The 13,488-nt window shown below is 48.8% G+C and overlaps 1 protein-coding gene across 3 annotated transcripts in view; it reads right to left on the bottom strand.

Annotated features, from left to right (window-relative positions):
• SUFU (SUFU negative regulator of hedgehog signaling) overlaps positions 1–13,488 on the bottom strand; it is a 105,287-nt gene that overhangs the window by 28,607 nt on the left and 63,192 nt on the right. For 2 of the 3 annotated variants that reach the window (XR_009696138.1, XM_061162489.1), the window contains exons 4-8: positions 8,585–8,727; positions 7,610–7,695; positions 7,284–7,356; positions 4,058–4,214; positions 2,060–2,171 (exon numbers count right to left, since the gene is read on the bottom strand). Coding sequence is in view for 2 of the 3 variants with exons in the window: in XM_061162489.1 (XP_061018472.1) it covers positions 2,060–2,171; positions 4,058–4,214; positions 7,284–7,356; positions 7,610–7,695; positions 8,585–8,727 (571 nt within the window). In the remaining variant the exon portion in view is untranslated. The remainder of the gene's footprint in view (positions 1–2,059; positions 2,172–4,057; positions 4,215–7,283; positions 7,357–7,609; positions 7,696–8,584; positions 8,728–13,488) is intronic. The other variant, XM_061162490.1, reaches the window with a different exon arrangement.

The raw sequence follows: 13,488 nt of genomic DNA, 5'->3' as shown, positions 1-13,488 counted from the left end.
CAGACTGGTAAGGTCACCGATGACCTCAGAGGAGACAGTGCTGATTCCCTTCCGACTGCGATTCCAGCGCCTTAGAGATGCGACTGGGTCCCTGAGCTGTGGGGCGGGGCGAGGAGCTCAGAGGGTCGCACCTCTGCTCTTCTCTCTCCCACCTCTCTGCAGCTCAGCCAATTCAGGCCAGAGTGGGGGCTGCAGCTCTACCTTGTCTGCAGATGGCCCGTGGACCAGGTCCAGTCCCCACTGTCCAGCGGACTGAGTCTGAGCTAGATGTGAGCATCCAAGAATCTTGAGCCCCTTTTGCTGGGGCTGCAGCAGCTGGAAGTATGCCCAAGACAGGGCGTGAGAGCTCAGGCTTGTTCCAGGTCTATAACAGGGGCAAGTGGGGTACCTCCACACGAGTCCCTTCCCTTCTGCCCAGAAACCTAGACTTTAAGAGGTAAGGGGCCATCTGAACTAAGACCATCTACAAGTTATGGGGCAATCTGTTTGAGACTTTAAGCCTTCAAGTACCTCCCAACCTCCCACCAGTGCCAAAAGGGCCCAGAGGAAGAGGCCCAGCTCAGGGCATGGGAAGAAGTATGGCCCTGGGATGGGAGCCAGACTCCCAGGTGGAGAGTTTCCAGATGCCCCACAACTCCGCCTGGCCCTCTGTTGCTGCCAGGGGAGGATGGTGTCTTCGGCCAGCTCCTTCAAGGCAGCTGGCTGCAGAAACCCACTGGCTAGAGTTAAAAGCTGCTCAGAGGTGCAGTGGAGGCTTCTCCAGGATTTTTCCAAAGAGCTCCACTCTCATAGCTTCTGGATGGCAGATTCGCCAGGTGGGCCACCTCAGGCAGCCAGAGCAACTCTCCCTACTCCACAATCTGCTCCCTGGTTCCAGCCTCAACTTTAACCAGCCAGGCCTTCCCCATTCCATCCCCGTCAGCTCCATCTCCTGCTTGTTAAAATTCTAGGGCACATTCAAGGCCCATCTCATGTACTTCCTCCTCCAGGAAGCCCTCCCTAACTACTTAAGATCATGCTGACTTGTCCCTTCTGTAGCACATTAAATCTCTACTGCTTCTGGGGGTCATGGATGTGGAACTGGAGATAGAATTCTAAGTAACTAATTCCAACAAATTACATCCACAGCCAGAATCATGCCAATTAATTAATTCATTCAGTTCATGTGTTCCCAAAAAAGCCCACACCCCAGATGGCCCTCTGGGTCCTGAGCCTGCCGCACAGTGAATGTATAATAAAGACTTCTCAGAAGAAGGACGGATCACCCTGGACCTGCAGGAGTGGTCCGCCTCCCTTTTAGCCCAGGACACAGCAACTTCCTCTCTGGCAGGCAGGGCTGCTGCTCTGGGCTGCCAGTTCCCAGGCTGCCCCTGCCAGCAGCTATTCCCTGGAGTTTCCCTGGGACCAAGGGCAGAGGTGGGGGGTGCCCAGCTCCAGCTCTGCCCACCATTTGTCCCCATCAGAGGAGGACAGGTCAGCAGGAAGTACATCTGACCTCTCTGGTGGTCAAACGTCTCTCCAACGAGCTCGTGGACAGATAGCAGAGGCCTGAGAGGACTTCCCTTCCCTGGGCCCCCTGGAAGGGAGGCAGGAAGAAGGGCCTCAGCAGCAGGCGTCCAGTCTGGGGCTGGCCAGACAGGGAGGCCCCTGGGGTTGCAGCTATCAGCCGGAGACCAGGCTCCAGGAAGGAAGGAAGGGCAACTCTGGCTGAGGCCGAGATAAGGAGGGGAATGGTGCTCAGCACAATGGGCTCCCACAAGGCTGAGAGGCCCCAAGTCAGATTTCCCCCCAACTTGGCCTCCCATCTGCTCACACAGCCCGTGTAAATATTTACTGCTGTTTATATTTCTGGTCCGCTGGGTCCCCTCCGAGGCCCTTATGATCATGGATCTGTGTGCCCCAGAGACCCTGAGTCCATCCAGCAAGGCCTCTGGGCATTGTTCTCTCTCATGCAAGCCATAGGGACAGGCTCTGAAGGACAGAACTGCTCCCATGTCCCAGTCCCAGGACACTGCTGTCAGGAAGCTGGACTGACCCCGTCTGTGGGTGGGCAACTTACGGGGCCCGGTCGTGGGTGAGGCCGTTCTGTCGCTGAGGGTTGATTGGCGGGAGGACGGGTTTGTTGTTGATCTCAAGTCCTCTCCTCAAGGTCTCCCGGATCTGCTCTGTGTCTGCAATGACACCACCAAGTTACCCGATAGCTCTCTGGGCCCCAGCAGCCTCATTCCTGTCCTTAGATCCTTGCTCTGCAGATGTGCTAGGGAAAGGCCCCCGAGAAGGCTGGTCCTGAGGCCACTCCAACTATCAGCTGTGAGATCTGAGTGCAGCGTGAGGACACGGGGCAGATGCGGCATTGTGTGCTCCTGAAACTTCTGGTCTGAAGAGCACCACTCTTGTAGAAGACAAGGAGTGGCCCCTGGACCACAGAAGGGCACCCTCCAAGGCAGGGCTCTCCTCCACTATCCTTCCTTTCCTGCGTCACAGGCCCTAGGCTTACCCCTAACATGGCTCCAAACAGTGACTAACAAGACAGCCGCTGCCCAAGACCACCCAGGAATTCTCCTCGCTTACTGGATGCCAGTAAGGGCTGCAAGTGCTCTGCCGTGAATGGGCAGGTGTCCCTGACACAAGTTTCTGGGTTCGGGGTGGTCAGCTGGTGTCTGGTCTTGCCACCCTTGCCCCTGGGGCCAGGTCAGTGGGATGCTGAGGCATAGTCCCACCTTGGTCCCATCCCAGGGAACCCTGCCTCTCCACGGATCTGCCAAGGATCAGGAGGTGAGAAAAGAGTCTCTTGGTGGAATTATTTCTTTGCAAGATGCTTTGCTGGTCTTCAGGGGTAAAGCTTACTACTCTGGTCCTCTATATTGAGATTTTGGTCTAAGACTTACTTCTGCAAACACGCACTAAAAAGCAAATTAATGTTGGTTGATCAAAGGGTAGGCTTAGGGTATATGCTGAACATGATTAGTGATTTTTCTTTTTTTTTGTGTGTGTGTGATTTTTCTATCTATTTGATTTGTTACAGAAGTATGGATCTTACTTAAAAAAAATTTTTTTTAAATAGCCAATAATGGTTGAAATTTTGGACAAAGCTGTGAATCCTTCCTTCAATTAGCCCTTTTTTGCAAAAGCAACTGAATGAGTCTAATAACTGTACACTCTCTCAGAACCTCCCTGGGACTTGGCACATCATTAGAACAAGCAGGAAGGAAAGAAAAGGGTCAGATATTTGCATGAGTGGTTTAAGTTGTTCTTTATGGAAAAAAAACCTTTTATAAGTGCTATCACATGTATTTGTATTTTATGCAGGACCAAGTATCTTACTCTTCAAAAGGTAAAGAAAAGGGGAAGAATAGAGAAAGGAAGGAGAGAGAGCAGCTATAAGCACGTGTCTTTTTATATGGCTGCTTTTCTTTTGAAGATAGTTAGGCATGCCCTTTCTTTAAAACCATGACTGTTCCTCTAGCCAAGACCTCTAGCCTGGTGAGCTTCCAACAGGAGAGCCATACCCTCCTTCTCCAAGGCCTACCCCCATGTTCAGAGGTAAGGGTGCTTGCCCCTGCCCCTTACCTTGTATCTGCAAGACAGTCTGTGTGTTGGCAGGGTAAAGTCTATAAACTGGTCTCACACTCAGGCCTTTCCCATCTGAGGCCTGGGCAGGCCTGAGGCCAGTGATCCTCGGGTCTGGCACAGCTTTCAGGCTAGAGCTGGGCCCTGTGTCAATTCTGTGGGTGGCCAGGGCTTGTTCTCCTGCACTTGGGTGGACTGTGGCCATTTCCTGTAACTGTTCTAGGGCTTCCACTCACCTCCCTGACCTCAGATTGCAAGGGGCAAATCTAAAACACAATGGTCCCTGCTGGAGGTGCAACGTGAGACACATACACACACACACACACACACACACACACACACACACACACACACACACACAAAACCCAGGAGAAATGGGTCAGTAAAGATCCCTCCATTCCACCTTACTGGAGATCTCACTGGCGCTTTAAATCCTGCCAAAAAACGGTAAAACCCAGCCTGGGCAAGGGGAAGGCGAGGCCCCCACCTTTGCCAGAGAGGCGCCGGGGCTGAGCAGCCACGCAGATGCTCCGGCTGTCCTCGTCATCCTCGGGGGGCCGGCTCAGGTCATCCCAGGCGCACTTGGCACTGACACCACTCAGGTTGGAGCCGTCTGTCTCGATGCCTTTGTCAACTCGCTCCTGCTTGGAAAGAACCAAAGAGTCAGAGTTCCTTCAGCCAACCGGTGGCCCAAGGTCACCACCACCTTTCCCATATTTACTGAGCCTCAATAAGAGCTATGGGCTTTTTTGGTGGCTCAGCGGTAAAGAATCTACCTGCCAATGTGGGAGAGGCGGGCTCGACCCCTCGGTAGGGAAGATACCTTGGAGAAGGAAATAGCAACTCACTCCAGTCTTCTTGCCTGGAGAATCCCAGGGACAGAGGAGCCTGGTGGGCTGCAGTCCATGGGGTCAAAAAGAGCTGGACATGACTTAATGACCAGGCACGAGCATGAGTAAATGCTAAGCATGGGACAGGTGTCAGAAGAACAGGATTCCTGACTCTATTCTGCCCTGGTTACTAACGAATGACGGTCTCTGCCAGCCACTGGGCTCCTCCAGGAGAACCAGGAGTTTGGGGAGCTGGGAAGAATGAAAATCCCAAAGGAAGCTTCTCCTCACTCATTAGACTTCCAGTATAGTGACCTTCACACCTGTTTCAGAGCCCTGACTCTGCCCACCCTGTGCTGGCCTGTAGAGCTGATGTAGCACGGCCAGGAACTACCTCCTGGAGGAAAGGCACAGTCCTTCCTCTGCTGACTGATCACCCGGCCCTGCTCCAGAGGCCAGTGTGGAAGCCAGCCACAGGCGGGAGAGACTGGGACTCAGCCCCATCTCTCCTGCTCCACACATGCAGTTTCTTCTTCCAACAGCAGAGGGTGTGGTCACACGGTGATGAGCCCCCAGAGAGCAGAAGGGCAGGACTCTCCCTGTGGCATCACTGACTTGTTCAGCCAAGGATTCTGGATGGAGATTCTTTTCCATTTCTTAGACTGAACTGGCGGCCGGGAGGGTGGTGAGCATCTGCGAACCCCACCAGAGGTCCTGCCTTCGCACAGGCCTTGACATTGTGGAGTCCAAACACTCTCCAAATGGCCTCAAGGAAGAGGTGAACACAAACACCCTGGGATTTCTGGTGAAATACAGTTGTGCCGTTGGGCTTTGGATGAAAGGTCATCTGGGAGGCTCCCGCAACCTTGTTCATAAACAGTCATGTGGGCCAAATAAAGCTCCTGAGTCAGGACCTCAATTAGAATCTGCTCCTCCCTGTCTGGGGACCTTCTCCCCATGGCTACACAGGCCCAAACTGGCCTGCTGCTTAGGCTGGGGAGCCTGTCCAGGAAGCATGAGATAAGCCTACAGAGAGGGTCCTTGCTTCTGGACACCAGTCAGCAGGTGGCCCTGGCCTGATGTCTCCTTCCCATCAGCCCCCCTCCCCATCTCCAGGGCTCCCATCAGCCCAGGCAAAGCTGGGGATTTTGAACAGAGGCGGGGAGGCTGACGACAGGGAGTGGCTCTCTGTGCCCTAGGCAGGGGCATGTGGGTGCTGGTTTGCTCAGGATAGAGTCTATGTTTTTCCTTCTCCACTGGCCACCTTGGGGCCCCTCACCTAAGCAAGAAGCTGAAGGCATCTCTTGGCTCAATGAGCTCAGCCCACTTACTTTATGAGTAAACAAGAAAGGGTGAAGACGCCGAGGAGTCTGGGGACTTGTTCCCACACACAGCTGGCTAGTGGTAGAGTGTGGAGCAAAGGGCCAGGAGCAGCTCTAAAACAAACCAGCTGCAAGTAGACCCCAGAGACACAAGTGAGCACAGAGCAGCTCCCACTGGATGCACGCTGAGGTGCTCTTGCTTGCTTTTAAAGAACAATAGTGCTCTGGGTCCAGCTGGCCTGAGAGATGCCCAAAGACTAGAAAGGAGAACTGTTCTCGGCATGTAGAGCAAGGACAGGCTGCTTACCCTAGTAGCTTAAAGGATCAGATGCTTTCTTAGCACTTGGCACTTAGGACAGGGGCCAAAGCAACAGCCCACGGTGCCCTGTGCTGGATCCCAGTGTGGCTGCAGAACAAGGGCTTAGGGAAACACAGCCATGTGGTTCCAGTTCTTGCATAAGCAGCAGCTACTAGGAAACCAAGTTAAAGGAGAGATAACAGAGGATCCTGGCAGTGATCGGAAAGCTTCAGTGTTCAAGGCACTAGGTAAATAGAGGAGCATCATCTGTGAATGAGTAGGCTTCTGCCTGAGAACTCCCAGGTCTGCAGTAATGAGCCCAGGGACCGCAGGCTACCTGTCTGCCTGCTACCTCTCTCTACCCACTCCCAGCCTTCCTATAGGACACTAACTCTTGGCAGCTGCCTGTGGCCTGTGAGATTTCTACAGAGGCATAAAATGTTCAGAGATGGCAATGACTTGCAAAGGGCAAGGGCAAAAGAGAAGGAGGCAGGCATGTGCCAGGCACATTATTGGCTGTCTGCGGTTCCTGCTTCATGAGTAGCCCATAAGAAACAAAGTTATGCTCTACATGGCTTTCAAAATTCACCTGCATACAAACAGTGCTGCTTATAAAAAACCCAGAGATGACACTGACACTCTGTATAGGTGGACCATACACAGCGAGTGGGAACGGCCGACCTGTGTGTATAAAGACTTTCTTTTATAGATCAAGGGATACCAACCTTCCCAGGGGAGGAGCTCGGTCTGACTGCCCAAGATGAAAATGATCTGAAAGAGGGTAGGATCTTTAGACCAATCAGCGCTCACCCCCGCAGCTGGGCTGTGGGGTTGCTGTCACCTGTTCCACTGTCTGCCATGGTGTGGCAGTGGCAGTAGGAAGGTTTTCTGAAAGGAAGTCCGTGTTCTTCTAAGAAGGGGAACATGGCAGGATGAATCCCAGACAAGCAATACCCATTATACTGATTTTCTTCCTTGCTGGTGATCCAATTTTTTGGTCAGGTTTATTGATGTATAATTTGCATTCAGTAAAATCAATCCTTTTAAAATGCAGGAAAATGTATGTCGAAGACAATTTTTCCTGGACTGAACTCTCTGCTCCCTTATGTACTCTGCAGAATTCAGGGAACAAATTACACACCATGCCATATTTCTACTCACTCACAAATACAGCTCCTCTGTTTTCCCAGTAGGAAAGCCAGGGTTATGTGGCAGAGGCCTAGGCACAGTGTGCTAGAAAGGTTTTCCTCACTCAAGACATACTTGCAGGTGCGGGTCGATCTCAAATATGGTCTCTCCCCTCCGCATGTCAGTTATCAGCCAGGGGCCGCCAGCGCTGTGGACAAGGAAAGGGGACAGGATGGTAACTGAGGGGTCGGGGCTGATGGGCTGGGTCTACAGCCTTCCCTGTTCGCTGCCCCAGGCCTGGGACACAGGGTACTAGTGGCCAAGGGACAGCCAGGGGTAGTGATCAGGGAGGCCCAGTGTGAAAACCCAGAGTCTGAGCAGTAATGTGAGGGAGAAGGAGGGGCTCCCAACCCCTGGCCTGGGGAGCCTGCCCCCAGCTCCTGGCGCAGGGGTGCACTCACATGGGTACCGTCCGCAGCAGCTCCAGGATGCCCTGCCCGTTCCACTGCTGGGCTGCGTGGAGCTCCTCGGTGCAGACGCCGACAATCTGAGACCCAGGGACAAAGATGCCATTGTGCGTTAATGACCATTCCTCCCACCCATCCGGAAGGTCAGCCACACAGGCTCTCTCAGTGTCCCCAAACCTGGGGGACCACAGGCAAGATCTGTGCTCTAGGGCTGATGTGTCCAAAATAGGATGGTTCCCTTAGAAAGGAACTGCGGCCTGACTAGGAGGCAGATCGGTCCACAGGTGGGCACCAAGGTCTGACCCTTGCCCTTCTGCGATAGCTCAGGTGTCTGGGTGACACAAGGCCAAGCCCCAGATGGCAGAAGAGAAAATCAGGGCCCTGCGGACTCAGGATGGGTCCCCAGCCCATGTCTCTGGAAGCAGAGGAGGTCCAGGGAGATGTTCCTGCCCAGTTGAGATCACAGGAATTGTAAACAGAGGAGATTTTGAGGCCTTTCAAGCTCAGAAAGACAACCAGAGGCTGCCAGCAGCTCGCAGAAAAGCTCCTTCCTTATCAGGGGCTGAACCTTTGAGTAAATCTCAGAGGAAACAACTGGACCTTCACAGAGACCCACCATGACCACAAGCAGCCTGGTTACAGCTGGAGGAGGTGCACACCCCCCTGGGTAAGGTCCAGTCCAGCCCCAAGCTGCCCACTGGAGGGGTCCTGGGCCTGTGGCTGTCCAGGTCTTACAAGTTCACAGAAATACCCTCCCCTGCTATCCGCTCAGCTATGGCCACCCTCTCCTACCCAAATGACCCCACCCCTGCCCCCTCAGCCCATCTCAGCAGATTGAATCAGATCACCTGAATCCACCTGACAGACCATCAGAGGGACTAGAAAGAGGGAGAAGACCAAAAGAAAATGTCCATTCCCTTACCCACCTTCCCGGGGAAGGCTGGAGCCCATGTCCAACCTGGATCTCACCTGGAGGAAGGTAACCACCCCAAAGGGTGTCTGCACGGGCTGCATCTGCGGGTCCTCTGTCAGCAGCATGTGCTGAATTCTCGACTCACTGTTGTCCAAAGGGCTGTGCCAAGACACATGGTCACCACTGCAGAAGGTGTTCTCTGAGGAGAGACGTGAGGATCCTCAGCATTTGAGGCTCGGCAGCCAGCCCTGGAGCCCAACCTGGGGCCTGAGAAGCCTGGGCTGGGAGGCTCCCTAGCCTTCCAAGGAGGCCCCAGTGAAGGAGGGGAAGCATTCACTCAGATAAGAGCAAAGAGTATGACCATTTCCCCAAAATCAAATGCATTCCTGCTCGCCAATCCTGCCAGTCTTCGGTGGAATATGACAGGCTGCCAGTGGGGCTGCTCACTTCGGGGGGGGGGGGGTCCAACAACTTCTGGAGTCTTCACTCCTCCAGTATTTTCACTGGGGGAGTTCTGCGGGGGAAGGGGCAGCCACGATCAGGTCTGCCAAGAAAGAATGAAGTACTTTACTGTTGGGCCATCCTGCCAGAAGTCCACAGGAAGGCTGGGGGGCCATGAAAGCCCTTCACCTTGGAAAAACATACTAGGATTTCTGTGCGGCTGAAACTGTTCAAACAGAAATTCCCAACCTCGGAGGGCCTTTGAGTTTCCCACAGGCAGGGAGATTTAGGGACTAGCTCCTCAGCAGACGGAGATCTGACCATGTCTCACACACCTCGGCAGAGACGTGCAGCCCAGAGGGGCAGCTGTTGTCCTGGAGGACACAGGCTTTGGGTCCAGGCTGCCTAAGAGAAACGTGCAAATACGGCCACCTGGAAGTCTCACTGTTGCCCTTCACACAGGCCCACTGCTTTAACGAAAGATGCGTAAGGTGGCAGAGCCACAAGGGCAAAATACACAGATGCTATGAAGTTTCCTGCACCCCTGCCTTTCACCTTGGGTGTCCTTCCACAGGTCTCCTGCATTTACCAGACTGAAAGCATTTACAGGTCCTTTCCATTTCTTTTCCCTTCACATTGTTTTGCACATTTCATTCAAAATTATGTATCCTGGAGATCATTTCATATCAACACACAGAAAGTTACCTCATATTTTCCCCTCAATTATAAATTATTAAATATAAATGTAATATTGTATTATATTTGTTTAAGGCACACAACATAATGATTTGCTATACGTATATATTGTTAAATTATTATCACAACAAGCCCATCACCACACATAGTTACAGATTTTTGTTTTTCTTGTGATGAGAACTTTTAGGATCTACTCTCTTAGGAACTTTCATGTATACAACACAGTATTGTTGACCGTAGCCACTCTGCTGTATACCCCTCCCTAGAATTTATCTTGTAACTGGAAGTTGTACCTTTTAACTCCATTCACCCAATTTCACCTACCCGCGCCACCCCCCTCCCCGCCCCCAGCAACCTCCTCTCTCCTCTGGCAACTATACCTCTGTTATGTGTATCTATGAGCTTGGTTTTCATTTTTTCTTTTGATTTATTTTTTTAGATTCCACACGTAAATGATATCATATGATACTTATCTCTCTTTTTCTGACTTTGTAAATTAATTGACCACATGTGTGGCTTTATTTCTGGGTTCTTTACACTGTTCCACTGATTTATGTGTCTGTTTTTAATGTTAATACCATACAGTTCCGGTTACTATAGCTTTATGTACAATAACTACTTCATTTCTTATTTTTTAAAATAATCATGAAGTAAGTTTGTATTTTTCATTCTGAAATAGCTGAAATTGTCAACTACCTCATATTTTATATAACTGTCGTAGTTCATACTAACTATAGTTAGCAGTAGAACTGATGTATAGTAGTTCATTGTGGTCTATTACTTATGATCTGGGAATCTGCAACTGTCAAGATCCCTTCACTTTTCAATCAACATTTAAAGTAAGGCACAGGGAGAGTCAACTACAAACCCCCAAATCTCCCAATTCTTGCTCGGCCTGCTCCTCCCAGATTTTCTCCCCTTTACAGAAGTATGTGTCTATAAGCAGCATGCGTGATCTGCAAGTAAGAAACAACACAACCGGTAAAAAGACTGAATTAGTAATTAAAAGCTTCCCCCCACAATAAAAGGTCTAGGCCCAATGACTTCAATGTAAATTCTACCAACATTTAGAGAAGAATTAATACCAGTTTTTCATAAACTTTTCCAAAAATCAAACAAACAAACAAAAAAAGGGTAACACTTCCCAATTCATTCTATGAAGCCCTGATACCAAAACCAAAGGCATTACAAGAAAAGAAAGCCATGGACCAATATCCCTTATGCACAGACACAAAAATCGTCAACAAAAATATCAGCAAACTGAATACAACAACATATAAAATGATACAATGACCAAGTGAGATTTATCCCAGAAATACAAAGTTAGTTTAACATAAGAAAATCAATGTAGTAAATACTACGTCAACAGAATACAGCTTTTCTGGAAAATTATGATTCTCTCCATAGACACAGAAAAAGCATTTATCAAAATCCAATACTTTTTTTTAATGACAAATACACTCAAACTAGGAATAGTTGAGAACTTATTCAATCTGTTAAAGGGCACCTACCTACAAAAAATCTACAGCTAACATCATACCTGATGATGAAACACTGAACTATTTCCCTCTAAGATCAACAACAAAACAGAGATACTGGCTCTCACCACTTCTATTCAACATGGTATTAGGGGTTCTGAACTTCCCTGGTAGTCCTGTGGTTAAGAATCTCCCTGACAAAAAAAAAAAAAAAAAGAATCCCCCTGACAATGCAGGGGACATGGGTTTGATCCATGCTTTGAGAAGATTCCACACGTTGTAGGGAGCCCTTGAGCCACAATACTGAAGCTTGTGTGTCTAGAGCCTGTGCTCCACACGAGAGGAGCCACCACAAGGAGAAGCTTGAACACTGCAACTAGAGAGTAGCCCCTGATCACCACAACTAGAGAAAGCCCGTGCACAGCAATGAAGACCCAGTGTAGCCAAAAGTAAATAAATAAATCAGTAAAACTTAAAATAAAATAAAAAAGAAGGACTAAGAGGGAATCGTTCCCTAGGTTCTAAAAAACAAAACAAACAAACAAAAAAACCCTATGGTATTAGAGGTTCTAACCAAGGCAATAAGGTAAGAAAAAGAAATAAAAATTTGGATAGACTGACAAGGAAATAAAACTATCTCTATTTATAGATGACATGATCTTATACCTTGAAATCCTAAGCAATCTACTAAAAAACTATCAGAAAAAAACAAGTTCAGCAACATTTCAGAGTACAAGAATAATAAACAGCTAGTGCATATATTTCTATACACTAAAAAGAGCAACTTGACAATGAAATTGATAAAATAATTCCATTCACAACAGAATCAAAAAGAATACAATACTTGGGAATAAATTTAACAAAAGAAATGTAAAATTTGTACTCTGAAAACTATAAAACAACTGCTGAAAGAAAATAGAGAAGACCTACATAAATGGAAATTGCTCTTAAACCAGGAGACTTAATATTATTAAGATGGCAATATTCCCCAAATTGATCTACAGATTTAATACAGTCCCTATCAAAATGCCAAATGCCCCCCTCCCCGTTTTCTGCAGAAATTCACAACCTGATTTTAAAATTCATTTGAAAATGCAAAGGACCCAGAATAACCAAAACAATCTTGAAAAAGATGGACCATTTAATCTCTCTGTTTTCAAAACTTGCTACAAAGCTACAGTCATCAAGACAGTGTGGTATTGACACAAGAATACCATTTGATCAAGGTAACAGAATTTATAGAAACAAACCCTCAAATTTATGGTCAATTAATTTTTGACAAGATAGTCAAGATACTTCAATACAGGAAAGAATACTCTTTTCTGCAAATAGTGATGGAACAAATGAATATCTACATCCAAAAGAATCAAGTTGGATTCCTTCTCTAAACCATAAATAAAACTTAATTCAAAATGGATCATAAACCTAACTATAAGAGTTAGCACTACAAAACTCTTAGAAGAAATGCAAGAGTAAGTCTTCTGTCCTTGGATTAGGCAATGTTCTTAGATAGATACCAAAAGCACACACAAACAAAGAGAAGATAAATTGGACTTCATTAAAACTAAACCTGTTGTGATTCAAGAAAGTGAAAAGAAATGCAAATGAAAACCACAAGGAAATAACCACTTTATATACACTGATTGATTTAGCCACTAAGTCGCGTCCAACTCTTGTGACCCCATGGACTGTAGCCTGCCAGGTTCCTCTGTCCATGGGATTCTCCAGGCAAGGATACTGGAGTGGGTTGCTGTTTCCTTCTCCAGGGAATCTTCCCAGGTCTCCTGCACTGCAGGTAGATTCTTTACCGACTGAGCTATGAGGGAAGCCCTCATACATACATTAGGATGGCCATTATAAAAACAAACAAAAGAAGCAAACAAACACCTCAGAAAATAACAAGTATTGGTGAGGATTTGGAAAAATTGGATCCCCTCTGCATTAGTGGTGCTGTGCTGTGCTTAGTCGTGTCCGACTCTTTCTGACCCCAAGGACTATAGCCAGCCAGGCTCCTCTGTCCATGGGGATTCTCCAGGCGAGAATACTGGAATGGGCTGCCATGCCTTCCTCCAGGGGATCTTCCCAACCCAGGTATTGAACCCAAGTCTCCTGCATTGCAGGCAGATTCTTTACCACCTGAGCCACCAGGGAAGCCCAAGAATACTGGAGTGGGTAGCCTATCCCTTCTCCAGGGGAACTCCCGACCCAGGAATCAAACCAGGATCTCCTGCATTGCAGGCAAATTCTTTATCAGCTCAGCTACCAGGAAGCCCATGTAAAACAGTGGAACTGCTTTGGAAAAGTTTGGTGATTCCATGAAATACTAAACATGGAATTACCATATG

The sequence above is a fragment of the Dama dama genome, chromosome 15, assembly GCF_033118175.1.
Source record: "Dama dama isolate Ldn47 chromosome 15, ASM3311817v1, whole genome shotgun sequence".
NCBI lineage: Eukaryota > Metazoa > Chordata > Mammalia > Artiodactyla > Cervidae > Dama > Dama dama.
This window is presented reverse-complemented; position numbering and strand designations above follow the sequence as displayed.